The following is an 18,137-nucleotide window of genomic DNA, read 5'->3' as shown; positions in this document are numbered from 1 at the left end:
TATTTCTGAAGGACAACTTTGCTGGGTAAAGTATTCTTGGCTGACACTGCTTTTTCTTTCTCTTTCAGCACCTTGAATATATCATTTCACTATCTGCTGACATGGAATATATCTCTTGAGAAATTTGATGATACCATTATGGTGTTTCCCTTATATATGAGGAAACTCTTTTCCCTTGCAGTTCTAAAGCTTCTCTCTTTGATTTTTGACAGTTTAATTATAATGCATCTTAGAGAAGTCTTCTTTGGGTTGAACCTGATTACAGACCTTTGAGCTTCATATACCTCAATGTTCATATGTTTCCCCAGATATGGGAAGTTTTCAGCCCTTATAATAGTTCTCCCTGATTTGTGGGGAATATGTTCCAAAGCCCCAATGGATGCCTGAAGCTGCAAACAGTAACAAACCCTATATATGCTGTATTTGTCCCCTTATATACATGCCTGTGATAAAGTTTGGGGTGTGACAGCAGCTTGAGTTTCTTTTTCTGTCTTCACAGTTTCATGGACAGAAGATTCATTTTTACTATAGATCTTGGCAACCTTAGCATGTGATTTATTTTCTTTCCTTATTAAGTCAAAAACGTTTCACTTTTCACTTTGCTTTTCACGTAAAGGAAACACTTTACTGCCTCTCTTTGGCATCTCCCAGTTGCCAACATCACTACTCTTGTGCTCTGGAGCAATTTTTAAGTGAAATAAGGGGTAATTGAACACAAGCATTGTGATACCACGACAATTGATCTGATAACCAAGATGGCTACTAAATGATTAATGAGTAGGTAGTGTATATAATGTATATTAGACAAAGGGATGATTCATATATGTCTCAGGTGGGACAGTGTGGATGACACGGAATTTCATTATATTACTCAGAATACTGTACAATTTAAAACTTGTGAATTGTTTATTTCTGGAATTTCTCATTTAATACTTTTGGACTGTGGTTGACTGCAGGTAACTGAAACTGTGGAAAACAAAACTGCAGTTAAGGGGAGACTGCTGTATTTCTTTTGCTCCTTTCTTTTTTCTTCTTTTTCTTTAACAACTCTCCCAAGACTAAACCAGGAAGAAGTTGAATCCTTGAATAGACCAATAACAAGAGCTGAAGTTGAGGCAGCAATTAATAGCCTACCAACTAAAAAAGGCCCAGGTCCAGACAGGTTTACAGCCTATTTCTACCAGACATACAAAAAGGAGCTGGTACTATTCCTTCTGAAACTATTCCAAACAATACAAAAAGAGGGAATCTTCCCAAACTCATTTTATGAGACCAACGTCATCCTGATACCAAAACCAAACAGACACACAACTAAAAAAGAAAACTTCAGGCCAATGGCCATGATGAACATTGACGCAAAAATCTTCAATAAAATACTGGCAAACAGAATACAACAGCAAATCAAAAAGCTTATTCAGGGGCCGGGCGCGGCAGCTCACGCCTGTAATCCCAGCACTTTGGGAGGCTGAGGCGGGTGGATCACGAGGTCAAGAGTTCGAGACCATCCTGGTCAACATGGTGAAACCCCGTCTCTACTAAAAATACAAAAAATTAGCTGGGCATGGTGGTGCGTGCCTGTAATCCCAGCTACTCAGGAGGCTGAGGCAGGAGAATTGCCTGAACCCAGGAGGCGGATGTTGCAGTGAGCCGAGATCGCGCCATTGCACTCCAGCCTGGGTAACAAGAGCGAGACTCGGTCTCAAAAAAAAAAAAAAAGCTTATTCATCATGATCAAGTAGGCTTCTTCCTGGGGATGCAAAGCTGGTTCAACATGCGCCAGTCAGTAAATGTAATCCATCACATAAACAGAACCAAAGACAAAACCACATGATTATCTCAATTGATGCAGAGAAGGCCTTTCACAAAATTCAACAGCCCTTTATGCTAAAAACCCTCAATAAACGAGGTATCGATGGTACGTATCACAAAATAATAAAAGCTATTTATGGCAAACCCATAGCCAATATCATACTGAATGGGCAAAAACTAGAAGCATTCCCTTTGAAATCTGGCACAAGACAAGGATGCCCTCTCTCACTACTCCTATTCGATATAATATTGGAAGCTCTAGCCAGAGCAGTCAGGCAAGAAAAAGAAATAAAGTGTATTCAGTTAGGAAAAGAGGAAGTCAAATTGTCTCTATTTGTAGATGACATGATTGTATATTTAGAAGACCCCATCATCTCAACCCAAAATCTCCTGAAACTGATAAGCAACATCAGTAAAGTCTCAGGATACAAAATCAATGTGCAGAAATCACAAGCATTTCTATACACCAATAACAAACAGCCAAATTGAAAGTGAACTCCCATTCACAATTGCTACAAAGAGAATAAAATACCTAGGAATACAACTAGCAAGGAATGTCAAGGACCTCTTCAAGGAAAACTACAAACCACTGCTCAAGGAAATAAGAGAGGACACAAACAGATGGAAAAACATTCCATGCTTATGGTTGGGAAGAATCAACATCATGAAAATGACCATACTGCCCAAAGTAATTTATAGATTCAATGCTATCCCGATCAAGCTACCAATGACCTTCTTCACAGAACTGGAAAAAACCACTTCAAACTTCATATGGAACTGAAAGAGAGCCCGCATAGCCAAAACAATCCTAAGCAAAAGGAACAAAGCTGGAGGCATCATGCTGCCTGACTTCAGACTATACTACAAGGCCACAGTAATCAAAACAGCATGGTACTGGTACCAAAACAGAGATGTAGACCAATGGAACAGAATAGAGGCCTCAGAAGCAACAACACACATCTACAACCGTCTGATCTTTGACAAACCTGAGAAAAGCAGTGGGGAAAGAATTCCCTGTTTAATAAAAGGTGTTGGGAAAACTGGCTAGCAATGTGCAGAAAGCAGAAACTGGACCCCTTCCTGACACCTTACACTAAAATTAACTCCAGATGGATTAAAGATCTAAAGATAAGACCTAACACTATAAAAACCCTAGAAGAAAACCTAGGCAAAACCATTCAGCACATAAGCATAGGCAAGGACTTCATGGTTAAAACAACAAAAGCAATGGCAACAAAAGCCAAAATAGACAAGTGAGATCTAATTAATCTCTAGAGCTTCTGTACAGCAAAAGAAACAATCATTAGAGTGAACCAGCAACCAACAGAATGGGGAAAAATTTTTGCAATCTACCCATCTGACAAAGGGCTAATATCCAGAATTTAGAAAGAACTAAAACAGATTTATAAGAAAAAAAACAACAACCCATTCAAAAGTGGGCAAAGGATGTGAACAGACACTTTACAAAAGAAGACATCCATGAGGCCAACAAACATATGAAAAAAATGCTCATTATCACTGGTCATTAGAGAAATGCAAGTCAAAATGACATTGAGATACCATCTCACACCAGTTAGAATGGCAATCATTAAAAAATCTGGAGACAACAGATGCTGGAAAGGATGTGGAGAAATAGGAACACTTTTACACTGTTGGGAGTGCAAATTAGTGCAACCATTGTGGAAGACAGTGTGGTGATTCCTCAAGGATCTAGAAATAGAAATGCCATTTGACCCAGCAATCTCATTACTGGGTATATACCCAAAGAATTATAAATTGTTCTATTATAAAGACACATGCACATGTGTGTTCACTGTGGCACTGTTTACAATAGCAAAGACCTGGAACCAACCCAAATGTCCATCAGTGATAAACTGGATAAAGAAAGTGTGGCACATACACACCATGGAATACTATGCAGCCATAAAAAATGATGAATAGGGACATGGATGAATCTGGAAACCGTCATTTTCAGCAAACTGACACAAGAACAGAAAACACTGAATGTTATCACTTATAGATAGGTGTTGAACAATTAGAACATGTGGACCCAGGGAGGGAAGCATCACACACTGTGGTCAGTTGGTGGTGGGGTTAGGGGAGGGTGGGGAGTGTTAACGAGGGGAGAAATACCAGATATAGGTGATGGGGGGATGAAGGCAGAAAACCACCTTGCCATGTATGTACCCATGCAACAATCATGCATGATCTGCACATGAACCTAAAGTACAATTTGAAAAAAAAAAGGATTTTAACTGGCATTGAGTTGAATCAATAGATGAATTTTGAAATGATTTATATTTATGTTATTTGAGTCTTCTGGGCAATATATTTATATATTTTTTAGTTTCTCTTAATGTTTCCTATTTTTTTGTGTGTAGAGAGGTCTTACATTTATTTTGTTAAATTCATAGGTACTCAGTATTTTGAGATGATTTTAATTGTTTTTAAAAATTGTGGCTGGTATATAAAATTGATTTTTGTATTTTGGTGTGGTATCCAACAGTCTTGCTAACTTTTCATTAATGTTAACTCATCTACAGAAGATTTTTTTCATTTATTTACATAGAATTATGTTATCTACAAGTATTATTTTTTCAGCCTCTGCAATTATTATTATTATTATTTTTTTTGAGACGGAGTTCGCTCTTGTTACCCAGGCTGGAGTGCAATGGCGCGATCTCGGCTCACTGCAACCTCCGCCTCCTGGGTTCAGGCAATTCTCCTGCCTCAGCCTCCTGAGTAACTGGGATTACAGGCATGCGCCACCATGCTCAGCTAATTTTTTGTATTAGTAGAGACGGGGTTTCACCATGTTGACCAGGATGGTCTCGATTTCTTGAGCCTCTGCAATTCTTATACATTTTTTTTTCTTGTCTTGTTATATTGTGAATTACTAACTATTAAATATATTTTTTGTCGGTTTTTTCAATAACTATGTAATGTTAGATTCAACAACATTTTCTTCTATTTTTATTTTGCCCAGGTATTAAAAAAACCATACATGAATGTTGAAATTGATCTGCTAATTTTTATTCATGTATTTAAATGGTTACATTATTTTTCTCCTTTATTTTGCTAAAATGTGGACTTACACTGGTAATACTAAGCCAACTTTACAGAGTAGAATAAATACAGATTGATAATGTTATATTATGGTTGTTACTTATTATTGGTCTATGTTAACTAATATTTTTGCTTTGTATATTTATATCTATTTTTTATAATTGACATTGGATAATAATTTACCTTATGGCTTTTTTAAATCAGATTTTGATATCATGGTAATGTAAACCCACACTATAATATTCTTTTTAATTCATTTTTTCTTCTGTCATTTTGTGGAACACTTTGTATAAGAATGGAGTTGTAGAACTTACCAATAAAGTCATTTAGATCTCATCTTTTAAGGGAAGGTTTTGTTTCATTTGTTTAATTTAAAAAATTAGAATTTTCTTCTTATGCCAGTAAGTATATATATATATGTAAGCATTTATTATTTTTGTCTAAATTTAAGAAGATGTTTGTGTTATTTATAATATCCTATAAACATTTTAATGTATATAGAGTCTGCGGTTATTTCCTGTTTTTCTACTCTGGAATTAGTGGTTATCATTCGTTTTTTCCAAAGACCAACATTTTGCTTTGGTTATGATCCTCTCTATTGCTTTTTTATTGTTATTTCATTAACTTTTGTTCTTATTTTATTATTTCCTTTCTTCTATTTCCTTTAGATTTCTTTTTTCCTGAATTTTCTTCAGATGAATACTTACATTTTTACTTTTTCCGCATTTTTTTTTCTAATAGAAACATGTAAAGCCGTAAATTATCCTCAAAATACATCTTTAGGTATACTCTAAAGATTTTAATATTTACTATTTTCTGTATAAAAATTTTTCTAATTTCAACTATGATTACTTTGATCTATTGGTTATTTATGATGATTTTAAATGTTTAAAACTATAATCAATTTCTAATTATCTTTTTGTGACTGATATTTTGCTTATTTATATTGTTTTGCAGAACATAATGTTATATTTTATTTTTCTGACATTTGGTGACCTTTATTATATGTTCAGTTTCTGGTAATGATCTGTGCATTTTTGAGAAATGATGAAGTTGTTAGGAGCAGTGTTTTTTGTTTATTAGGTTTGTAACTATGTTATTCAAATATTCTATATTCATACTGTATTTTATATCTATTACTGACATGTATTAAAGTTTTCTGCTATGATTGTAGATTTTTGTAGAACTGTCAACTTTTTCATTATATATTTTGATGGTATGTTATTAGGTGCATATAAATTTAGAATTTTTGTATTACTAAGTGACTTTCTTTATCTCTACTCATGTTTTCTTACCTCTTTTGTGTGATATTAACATAGCTATGCCAGTTTCTTTTGGTATTCATTTTCATGAGCTTCAAGTAAGGTCAAATCCTTCTCCCATGGTCTGGACCTTCAGGTTCCCCAGTGAAGGTGTGTGGGAGTGGATGATCCTCCTTTCCCACTTTCACACTTCAGTCACTCAAAGTATTTGGGCTGTCTCTCAGGTCCTGCAGGAGCAATCACCTTTCTTCAAAGGGTCTGTGGATTCTCTTCGCCTCTCTGGTATGTTCCTGCAGTAGTTCTTGGAGCAAAAGTTCACAGTGTGTATCTCCACACACTGCTCTGTTTGAGTGGGAGCTTTAAATTAGTCCTGTCTCCTATCCACCATTTTCCTACCCCCAATCTTTTTTTTCTTAATTGTGAAGTAGTAGTCCATGGTATAGATAAACCACCTGTTTTTATTAATATTTTGTTGATAGATATTTGGATTAGTTACCCACTTTTAGCTGTAATTAATGAGTAAGACTGCTGTAAAATTTTTGCATATGCCTTTTTATGGACATTTGTTTTTATTCTCTTGAATAAATAAGAGAATTGTTGGGTTACATGGTAAGTATGTGTTTAACTTCATAAGGAATGATCAGTTTTCCACTGTGATTGTGTGATTTTACAGTCCTAGTAACAATTTATAATGTAGCCCTTTAAAATCAGGCCTCTGAGAGAGAATTGAGTTGTAATTTACTAAGATACCTTTGTATATATAGTAGTCCCCTCTTATCAATGGGGGTATGTTCGAAGACCCACAGTGGATGCCTAAAACCACAGATATTAATAGTACTGAACCCTATATGTACTATGTCTTTTTTCCTAAATATATATACCTATGATAATGTTTAATTTATAAAAGGTGCAGTAGGAGATTAACAACAATAATAATAAAATAGGGCAATTATAACCACATATTTTAAACGTTATATGAATGTGGTCGCTCTCTTTTCAGTTGACTGGTGGGAAACTGAAACCACAGAAAGAGAAACCACAGATAACACAGATAAGAGGGGACTACTACACTGAATTATCATCTCTTCTAGATTCACAGCAATCTAGAATTGTACTAGCTTTGGGCTATCCTTGAGAGAATTGAGAAAATAGTCACTGAATTAATTTTATCTAGTTTTTTTCTCAAAGAACCCCACTTGAGAAAGGTTGTGTAAGAGTTTAAATTGTTCCACCCATGTCCTTGGCAACATTTAGTGTTTTCAGTCTCTGATTTTAGCCATTTTGTTGGATGTGAGGAGGTATCATTGTGTGGTCTTAATCTGTATTTTCTTAATTCCTAATGATGTTGAGTGCTTTTTGTGTGTGCCATTTGTAGATACAGAGTCTTGCTATGTTGCCCAGGGTGGTCTTGAACATCTAGCCTCAGTTTTGGTAGATTTTATAAGATTTCCTAGGTAGATTATTATGTCATCTGTAAACAAAGGGTTTCGCTTCTTTTCCAATCTTAATGCCTTGTGTTTCTTTTTCTTTCCTTATTTACTTGATAGAACCTCTGGTACAGTGCTGAACAGAAGAATGAGAACAGTCATCCTTGTTTTGTTCCTGATTTTGGAAGGAAAGCAATTCAGCCTTTCGTCTTTGTAATGTTAGCTATAGGCTTTTCGTAGATGCCTATTATGAGATTGGAAAAGTTGTCTTCTATTTGTAATTTGCTGAGTGTTCTTTGTCAAAGTGTAATTTGTCAAATGCTTATGCTGCATCTGTTAATGTGATCATAATTTTTTTCTTTTTCAGTCTGTTAATGTGATGAGTTATTATTGATTAATTTTCAAATTGTAAACCAACCTGGCATTCCTGGGTAAATACCACGTGGTCATAGTAGATTCTGATTTTGTTGGACTTGATTACTAGGATTGGTTAAAACTTTCAGCATATATGTTCATGCTTTCTCCAAAAGCATTGTAATTTTACATTATGGTTAGGTTTTGTGTATGGTGTCATGTAGTGGTCAGAGTTCTTTTTTTTTGTTTACACAACAATACAATATGTTTTTTGTTTTCTGTTTTTTGGGTTTTTTTTGTTCATTTTATTTTACTTTTCAACTTTTAAGCTCAGGGGTACATGTATAGGTTTGTTATGTAGGTGAAACCCTGTCATGGGTGTTTGTGGTACAGAATATTTTGTTACTCAGGGCAATGCAATTGTTTTAGCATTAATTGTTTCCTTTCCCCATTGGATTACTTTGATGTATTTATTGAAAAATGACCGTATATCTGTGGTCTATTTCTGTTCTCTGTATTCTGCTTTATTAGTCTAATGTGTTGATACTTATACTAATGTCATACCATCTTGAATACTGTAGTGAGTCTCAAAGTCAGCTTGGTAAGTCCTTTAAATTTATTTCATGTTTCTATTTCTATTTATTTAATGCTTTCTTTTCTTCTGAAATTTCTTCAGTTTGATTGTCAGCGTGCTAATTCATTTATCAGGTGTATCCGTTCTACTATTTACACCATATTTTTTTAACTTCATCTACATTTCTCAAGACTGTTATTTGTGCCTTTTTCCTTGTCTTTTTTCATATTGTTAATAACTAGCACTGTCTTTTATTTAGTTTTAAAAATTGTTTTCTAGAACCTCCAGAAAAAAATACTACTTTTTAAAAATTTTTTATTTGAGACGGATTGCACTGTTGCCCAGGCTGGAGTATAGTGGCACAATCACAGCTCACTGCAGCCTTGACCTCCCAGTGCAAGTGATTCTCTTGCCTCAGCCTCCCAAGTATCTGGGACCACAAATATGTGCCACTTTGCCAGGCTAATTTTTAAAAAAATTTTTGTAGAGACAGAGTCTCCCTAAGTTGCCCAGGCTGGACTTGATCTCCAAGCCTCAAATGATCCTCCCACATTGGCCTCCCAAAGTGCTGGGATTACAGGCATGAGCCACCATGCCTGGCTTCTCCTTTATTTTAATGTTTTTTTGGGCTAATTTTTTGGATACATTTATTCTAATATACCTGCTTCTGCTTGATTGTGTAATCAGCGTGTTTTGTTTTGTTTTGTTTTTAAATGACTTTTGTCCCTGGAACACATTTTTCCATGAAGTTGTAAGTTATTGTGTAAAATGATGCTTTTGGGTGAAGAACAATGTCAGCCTCTTTGAGTTCATGGTATCGGGAGATGGGAGAGACTCTGATGCCATAAAACCACTATCACTTTATGCCTCATATATAGCTGCTTTGCCAGTTTTTCACCCTTTGCTCCCCTGAGTGAAGAGACACCAGGAGACTCTATTAGTCTATTCTTGTGTTGCTATAAAGAAATACCTCAGTGTGGGTAACTTTAAAAGAAAAGAGATTTATTTTAGCTCACAGTTCTGCAGGCTGTACAGGAAGCGTGGTGGTGGCATTTGCTTTTGGTGAGGGCCTGAGGCAGCTTGCCATCTTGGTGGAAGGCAAAGAGGGATCCAGTGCATCACATGACAAGGGCGGAGCAAGAGAAACAGGGAGGTTCCAGACTTCTTTAAACAACCAGATCTCATGTGAACTAACTAGCAAAAATTTACTGATCACCAAGGGGAGAGTGTTAAAGCCTTCATGAAAGATCTGCCCCCATGATCCAATCATCTCCTCCCAGGCCCCTTTTCCAACATTGGGAATCACATTTCAACATGAGATTTGGAGGGGACAAACATCCAAACCATATCATTCCTTAGCAACCTTGATTGCTTATTGGAGTCAAATGAGGAGCTTTAAAAAAAATAGTGATATTGATTCTCATCCCCAGAGATTTAATTTAATTGTTGTAATTTTGCAGCCTAGATCTAGTACTTTTTTTTGTTTTACTGCTTTAAAATAATTTTGTAATTTGTAGGAAGTTGCAAAAATATACAGAGAAGTTGATGTATACCCTTCACTCACTTTCCCACAATGATTACATTTTATATAACTATAGTACAAGATCAAAACCATAAAATTGAGATTGGTACAATGTGTGTGCATAGTTCTGCATAGTTCTGTCATTTTATCACACATGTAGTTTCATGTAACAACCACCACATTCAAGACACAAAGTCTTTTACCACAAGAATATCCCTCATGCTTCTCCTTTATAGTCACATCTCCTCTTCCCCCACCATAATCCCTAAATCTGACACTAATCTACTCTGCAATTTTGTAATTTCAAGAATGTTCTAGAAATAGAATCATACAGATAATGATATTCAAGATTGGCTTGAAAACTCAGAATAATGCCATTGAGATCCATCCAAGTATGAAATTTTGCTACTTTTTAATATTGTTGAGTAACATTTTATAGTATAAATGTACTATAATTTGTTCAGCTATTAACCTGGTGAGGGACATTTTGATTGCTTCCAGGTTTTGGCTGTTGAAAATAAGGTAGACCATATGCATTTAATATAATTATTGATAAAGCTCAATTCTCCATGTTATTTTTTGGGGTGTTTTTTTGTTTGTTTATTTCTTTCCTCTGAGTCTCATGTCTCTGTTTTTGTTTTCCTGCCTTTTCATAGATTACTTGACATTTTTTAGAATCTCATTTTTTATATCTATAGTATTTTTGTAGTATTTTGAGTGTCTATAGATTTTTCAGTGGTTGTTCTGTGAATTGCACTTACCACGATCCACTGGTGTCACATTTTATCACTTTGAATAAAGTATAGAAATCTTGCCTTTTTTTAAGTCCTTTTATCCTCCCCTATTTATAATTGTCTTAATAGATACAGATTAATACTTCTTTAATCTGGGATTTCATCTTTTATTAGCTATTATTTTGTTGAATATTTCCTTTACTCTTCCCTACTGGGATTTTGATTAGGTAAATATTGGACCTTCTCATTCTGTCTTTTATGTCTGTTAACCCCTGTTTTGTATTTTTTCATTGTTTTATCTGTGCTCTCATATAAGATCTCTGATCTCCTTTTTTTCCTCCAGTTTACCAATTTACTCTTTGGCAGTATCTATTCTGTGTTCTTAACTTGTCCACTGAGTTTTGTAATTTAAAAAATTTTTATATTAGTTTAATTTTGTGAAGTTCTATTTGGTTCTTTTCCAAATTTTTGGTTATTTTTTCTTTACATATAGTATTTTATATCTTTGTATTTAAACACATGTATTTATTTTTTAAATCAATTAATTTTTTTATTATATGTTAATTTCTGGGGGTACATATGCAGAATGTAATGGTTTGTTGGTATACACGTGCCATGGTGGCTTACTATACCCATCAACCCGTCATCTACATTAGATATTTCTTCTAATACTATCTCTCCCCTAGTCCCCCCACCCGCCAATAGGCACCAGTGTCTGATGTTCCCCCCATGTCTAAGTGTTCTCATTGTTCAACTCCCACTTATGAGTGAGAAGATGCGGTGTTTGGTTTTCTGTTCTTGTGTTAGTTTGCTGAGAATGGTGGTTTCTGGCTTCATCCATGTCCCTGCAAAGGGACATCCTTTTTTATGGCTGCATAGTATTCCATGGTGTATATGTGCCACATTTTCTTTATCCAGTCTGTCATTGATGGGCATTTGGGTTGGTTCCAAGTCTTTGCTATTGTGTACAGTGCTGCAGTAAACATATGTGTGCATGTGTCTTTATAGTAGGATGATTTATGCTCCTTTGGGTATATACCCAGTAATGGGATTTCTGGGTCACATGGTATTTCTATTTCTAGATCTTTGAGGAATCACCACACTCTCTTCCACAATGGTTGAATTTACACTCCCACCAGCAGTGTAAAAGTGTTCCTATTTCTCCACATCCTCTCCAGCATCTGTTATTTCCTGACTTTTTAATGATCGCCATTCTAACTGGCATAAGATGGTATCTCAGTGTGGTTTTGCTTTACATTTTTTTTTTTTTTTTTGAGTCTCATTCTGTCTCCCAGGCTGGAATGCAGAGGTACAATCTTGGCTTACCACAACTTCTGCCTCCCAGGTTGAAGTGATTCTCCTGCCTCAGCCTCCTGAGTAGGTGAGATAACAGACATGCACCACCACACCCAGCTAATTTTATATTTTTGGTAGAGACAAGGTTTCACCATGTTGGTCAGGCTGGTCTCAAACTCCTGACCTTAGGTGATCTGCCCGTCTTGGCCTCCCAAAGTGCCACCATGGTGGGATGAGCCACCATGCCCAGCCTGATTTGCATTTCTCTAATGACCAATGATGAGTTTTTTTTTCATGTTTGTTGGCTGCATGAATGTCTTCTTTTGAGAAGTGTCTGTTCATATCCTTTGCCCACTTTTTGATGGGGTTATTTGTTTTTTTCTTGTAAATTAGTTTACATTCTTTGTAGATTCTGGATGTTAGCCCTGTGTCAGATGGATAGATTGGTAAAATTTTCTTCCATTCTGTAGGGTACCTGTTTGCTCTGATGACAGTTTCTTTTGCTGTAAACACATGTATTTCTAAGTTTCTATTTGATAGTGCTGTAGTCTGAAGTTCTTAGGGATCTAATTTAGTTTGTGTGTCTCTTGGCTCCCACTAAGGTTGGATTGTTTCTTAATGTGTTTTTAAATTTTGTATTATGAGATCATTTTCTGTAGGCTTTTGTCTGGGGTTTAGTTCTCTGCTTGGGTTGAGAGCATGTCTCTAGAGTTTTGCCAGGAGTTCCTGATTATATGACCAATCAGGAATCACATTTTATTTTGATGTCTTAGATTGAGATTAAACTCTCTGTTGTTATTATTTTCCTGAGCGTATCAACAATTGACAAGGAGTTTTTCTCTAGTCTGACCTTCTCACTAATGGTATATCTCTCCATATTTACTTGGGACACCTTAGTTCTATTCTTTGTGCTGTAGACATCTCTATGGCTTCATCTTATTGCCTGAATTAAAACATAAGACCTTAGGCTATTGAGACAGACAAACCCCAGCCATAGCTAACATAACAGTTCCTAAAATGATTGCCTGATTTGGCCTTAGGGGACTTAGGGAAGGTACTATTGCCAAAATATAAGCTAATAGTAGCTTATATTGGAGTGATGGATTGAAGATCCCTTCTTATCCTTTTTTTTTAAACTTCATGGTTTTTTAATGAAAATATTAAAACTGTATTAAAATATTAAGAGGAAATAAGTATATTAGTGTCCTTAAAAGTTTTTAGATTTAAACACACTACGAGATGACAAAACAAAAATTTCAGAATTAGTTTTATTATATTTGTAGACTTTTATATGAAAACACAGAAAAAGATCTTTCTGATACTCAACGACACCTTGCTAAGAAAAAATATGAGCTACAGCTTACTCAGGAGAAAATTATGTGTTTGGATGAAAAAATTGGTGAGTTTTTTTTTCTCCTGATATTTTATTTTTTCTTAAGTCTGGTAGCAAAGATACATTTTCTTCTCTTTAGTATAATATGGATAAACTTGGAAAAAAAACCCTTAACTAAGTTTATGAATGAAAAAGAATAGAAAAATGGATTTTTCTTTGACAGCAAAACTTTTTAGACTTAGCACCATAAGTACTTAGTGATAAGTTTAAATTTGTCAGTGAAGTAATAGCTAAACTAAGCAGCAACAGTTTGTAAACTTAAGATGATAACTTTTAAATTTGAAATATTTTGTGTACTATTGTAGCTTGTCCATAGCTGCTATCATGAAATATAGTACCTATAACTTTTGGTGGAAAGTATACATATGTTTGGCTATATCTATGGTATTACTGGGGTTTATAGAGAAAGTTACTTTTTTAAAGTCTCCTCTTTATGTTTCTTATTAGTGATTAATATGAAAATATGGTCATAACTTAATCTTATAAGGTATGATTTTGGTCAGGGCTATAAAAGAACCTATTTTAAAAAAGAGGAAATATTGTTAACACTTGCTATTATATAGTTAAAGAATGTTTGGTATAAACAACTAGGTAGGTGGTGATAGTATTTATCAAACCAGGAAATATTAAAACAAATATAAAAGCTAATATTGAAGGAGAACTCATTTGGATATTTTAAGTCCAAATAAAGATCTAAGGTAAGCAGTTGAATATTTAAGTTTGTGTCTCATAAGAGAAATATACATATTTGGGACAAATCAGCATATAAATGATATTTTAAAACCATGAAATTACCTAAGGAAATGTAGAGAATGAGGAGAAGAGGATCCAGGACTGAGTAAGAAGAAGCCAAAGAAGTAGGAAGAAGACCCAGAAGTGTTATTTTGGAAGGCCAGAAAGCAAAGTGTTTTTTAAAGGGGAGAGTATGATCAATTGTCAGACACTTGTGAGCAGTGAAATAAATGAGGCTAAAAAAATTATTGATTGGATTTGGCACATTGGAAGGTTTTGTAACACCAAAAAAAGTTTGAATGGAGTGTTGGTTGTAGAAGATAGAGTGGGTTGAGGCATAAATGGGAAGTGAAATGCAGACAGAAAAGAAGTCTCTCAAGTTTGGCTATTTAAGGGTAGCAAGAAAATAGGGCAATAGTTTGAGTGGGCTGTTAGGTTGAATTTTTTTTAAGCTAGGAGATACTAGAACTGTTTTAGAGATGTATTGATTGTTTGACTGCCAGTGGGAGTGAACTCAGATATCAGGACACACAAAACGTGGGTTGCCTTAAAGGCAATACTGCCTGCAAGAAGAGACATGGTGTATTCTCCACTACTATATAGATCATGGCCTTGGCATATGAAAATATGGTATTACCTCCCTTGGCACTGCTCCTGGATGGTCCTCACAAGTATTAACCTAATAGAGATTAACCAACAAGTCTAGTCTAACAGAGCTTTCCTTGCAGAGCTCTAGATCAGTGGTTCTCAAACTGTTATCTGTGTCAGAATCACCTTGAGAGCTAATAAAGATCATTGGAGCCAGCCTCCTTGACGTATGCGAGGACCAGAGCTTTTGTGTCTCTCTCAGTTTCTGTAGGTAAATCTAATACCTTAGAACCCCTACTGTAGATGAGTGGTTCCTACTCCTCATTATACATTAGAATCACTGGGGAAAGAAGAGGCTTTTAAAACAAATTGCTGTGCCTACCCCTAGAATTTCTGATTCAGTAGGTCTGGAGTGGAGGTCTAAGAATGTATGTTTCCCAGGTGATGCTGATAGTGCTGGTTGAGAAACCACAATTTGAAAACTATTCTTCTATACTAATTATTTAGGCCTTCAACATTGAGACTGACTTGCAAGAGTTCTCACAAATTGAATCATACTTCCTGGGATGATTTTTTTCCTAGGAGTTTTTATAACACTACTTTAGAAATTTCAGAATATTAGAAGACATTTGATTTTAAAGATGACTTAATGGAATATTTTATTAAGATGTGTTACTTACCAACTTTAGGCTAGAGGTAGGGGAGGGGAAACTAGAGGGGAGACATGCCATAGATTGTTTCACTATTCCACTTATTTCACCCACTCTTCCCCTACCATACATATAAATCTACTTTGAGAGCAATATAGAGCTTTCCTATACTATTCTGATTCAGTGGTAATGTGCTTTTGTGTTTATGCATCATTTATAGTGTTGTGATTCATTGTAGTTTTTAATTTAAAAATTTTTTAAATTTGGGATATTGTACTCATTTTTAGTAATTAAATATATATTAGAAGTAAGGAGACTTCAAAAAGTATGATAATCTGCTTGAAATAGAAAGATTTTATTTTGATTAAAATGGCACTTTTATGATTACATATTTAGATAATTTTACAAGGCAAAATATTGCACAGCGAGAAGAAATCAGCATTCTTGGTGCAACCCTCAATGATCTGGTTAAAGAAAAGGAATGCCTGCAAGCATGTTTGGATAAAAAATCTGAGAATATTGCATCCCTTGGAGAGAGTTTGGCAATCAAAGTATGTTCTGAGAATTGTGGTTTATAAGAAATGTTTAAATAAAATGTTAAATATTAAACTATGGTTTAAAAGAACTAGATAAAATCTGAATAAAATATTCAGATTTTCTCTAATTCTTTTCTAGAGAGTTCAAAGTTCAAAATCTGACTTTGAAATTATTTTAAGATAGTCTTAGGATGTATGTGTACAAATCCCATAGCTAATATTTTAAATTGATTTTTCTGTTATGAATTAGTAATTAACATTAACTGACAAAAACTCATTCAAATATCAAAATATAAAGCATGATAATAAAGTAGGGAGACTAATTTCTTTTTAAAAGCATATTTTCAGGTAGTTACCTTGGGAGATAATATGTCTGTTTCATTAAAACTGCCTTTTGTAATTGTGTTTAGAACTAGGAGCATATTTTTACATCATCCTCAGGCTTTGAGAATAGATCTTGTAGGGCTGGTGAATAAAGCTAGATAATAACCTCCATCCCACATTTTTTTTGTTTTTGAAAAAAGATGTTGTCAACAAGGTAGAGAGATACTGATATTATTTTCTAGCTTATAAATTGATTCTGAAAGCATTTCCTAAGCTGTTTTCACAAATATCTTAAGCAAAAGCAGCATCATTGGAATAAGGGCTTTTCCTGTTCTAAGGTAACTAATTTGTTAATTTATGTCTCCACCCATCCATTCATTCTTTAAACAAACATTTGTTGACATGTACCAGGTGTTATGTTAGAAGCTGAGGCTGAGGCCGGGCGTGGTGGCCCATGCCTCTAATCCCAGCACTTTGGGAAGCGGGAGGATCACTTGAGCTCAGGAGTTCAAGACCAATCTGAGCAATATGGCGAAACCCTGTCTCTACAAAAAATACAAAAATTAACTGAACATGGTGGCACATGCCTGTAGTCCAAGCTACTTGGGAGGCTGAGGCAGGAGTATTGTTTGAGCCTGGGAGGTGGAGGTTGCAGTGAGCCGAGATTGTGCCATCCTACTCCAGCCTGCATGACAGAGCAACACTTTGTCTCAAAAAAAAAAAAAAAGGAGGTGTGGGTTGAATGATCTGCCTTCTCAAAGCCTCTAGTGTAATAAGGAGAGAGATAAAGATGCTATTATGATAGAATGTATAAGTTGGAGTTTGGCAAAACACACCTGATTCACCCTGGGAATTGGGTTAAGGGAGGAGGAAGGTCTGGAAAACCTTCCATTAAGTTATGGTGCCTGGACTACCCTGAAAAATGACTAGTTAGTAGTCAGGAGAATATTTAGGGGAAGAAGACAGTGAGAAAGGGTGATCCAGACAGGTTGAACAGCTTAAGTGAGAGTCCAATGGCTTTCTTGAGAGAATTTCATGAGACTTCCTGATAGTTTAGCACGTCCAGAGAACAGTTTGTAGAGAGATAGATGTAGGAGGGCAAAGAAAAGATGGGATAGGCAGACAGTCCTTTCTCTGCTGTGATGCTCATTGCATACCGTGTGTGTGTGTGTATTTTCCATCTCCTCATATATCTATACATATATGGATGATAACATATAGATATATGAAGAAATGGGATAGATAAGCAAAAAATCATGAAAGCACTTGTGATGTTGAATGTGAGCTCTGTCATGGATATAGAGGGTCACTGAAGTTATGATGGTGAAATGTTACAATTAGGTCTTTATAACAAATATTCTGGCATTTGTAAATTCATGTAAAAGATGGATTATAGAGAAATTAGAATAGTGACAGGGACACTAGTTAAGAGAACAGTGTTGAGACGGATAATAGGAGTATCAATGAGAGAAATAGATCTATTAAGGAAGTAAAATTGACAAGGTGTCGTTTCTGGCTTAAGAATCACATGGGGGCCGGGCGTGGTGGCTCATGCCTGTAATCCAAGCACTTTGGAGGCCAAGGCGGGTGGATCACCTGAGATTGGAAGTTCAAGACCAGCCTGACCAACATGATGAAACCCCGTGTTTAAAAAATAAATAAATTAATTAATTAAAAAAAAAAAAGAATCACATGGATAGTTCCTATGTAAGAAGGAAGAAACAGAAACTAGAACAGGCCTAGAAAGGAAAGTTATTGGCTGGGCACCATGGCTCACGCCTGTAATCTCAGCAGTTTGGGAGGCCAAGGTGGATGGATCATGAGGTCAAGAGATCAAGACCATCCTGGCCAACATGGTGAAACCCCGTCT

At 35.4% G+C, this 18,137-nt stretch overlaps 1 protein-coding gene across 11 annotated transcripts in view; it reads left to right on the top strand.

The window, feature by feature from the left end:
* TSGA10 (testis specific 10) overlaps positions 1 to 18,137 on the top strand; it is a 204,421-nt gene that overhangs the window by 100,595 nt on the left and 85,689 nt on the right. For all 11 annotated transcript variants that reach the window (XM_064371406.1, XM_064371410.1, XM_064371411.1 and 8 more), the window contains 2 exons: positions 13,328 to 13,443; positions 15,804 to 15,958. In XM_064371406.1, coding sequence (XP_064227476.1) covers positions 13,328 to 13,443; positions 15,804 to 15,958 — 271 coding nt within the window. The remainder of the gene's footprint in view (positions 1 to 13,327; positions 13,444 to 15,803; positions 15,959 to 18,137) is intronic.

This window comes from Aotus nancymaae, unplaced genomic scaffold (genome assembly GCF_030222135.1).
Source record: "Aotus nancymaae isolate 86718 unplaced genomic scaffold, 86718_ANA_hifiasm-v0.15.2.pri h1tg000131l, whole genome shotgun sequence".
In the NCBI taxonomy this organism is placed as follows: Eukaryota; Metazoa; Chordata; class Mammalia; order Primates; family Aotidae; genus Aotus; species Aotus nancymaae.
This window is presented reverse-complemented; position numbering and strand designations above follow the sequence as displayed.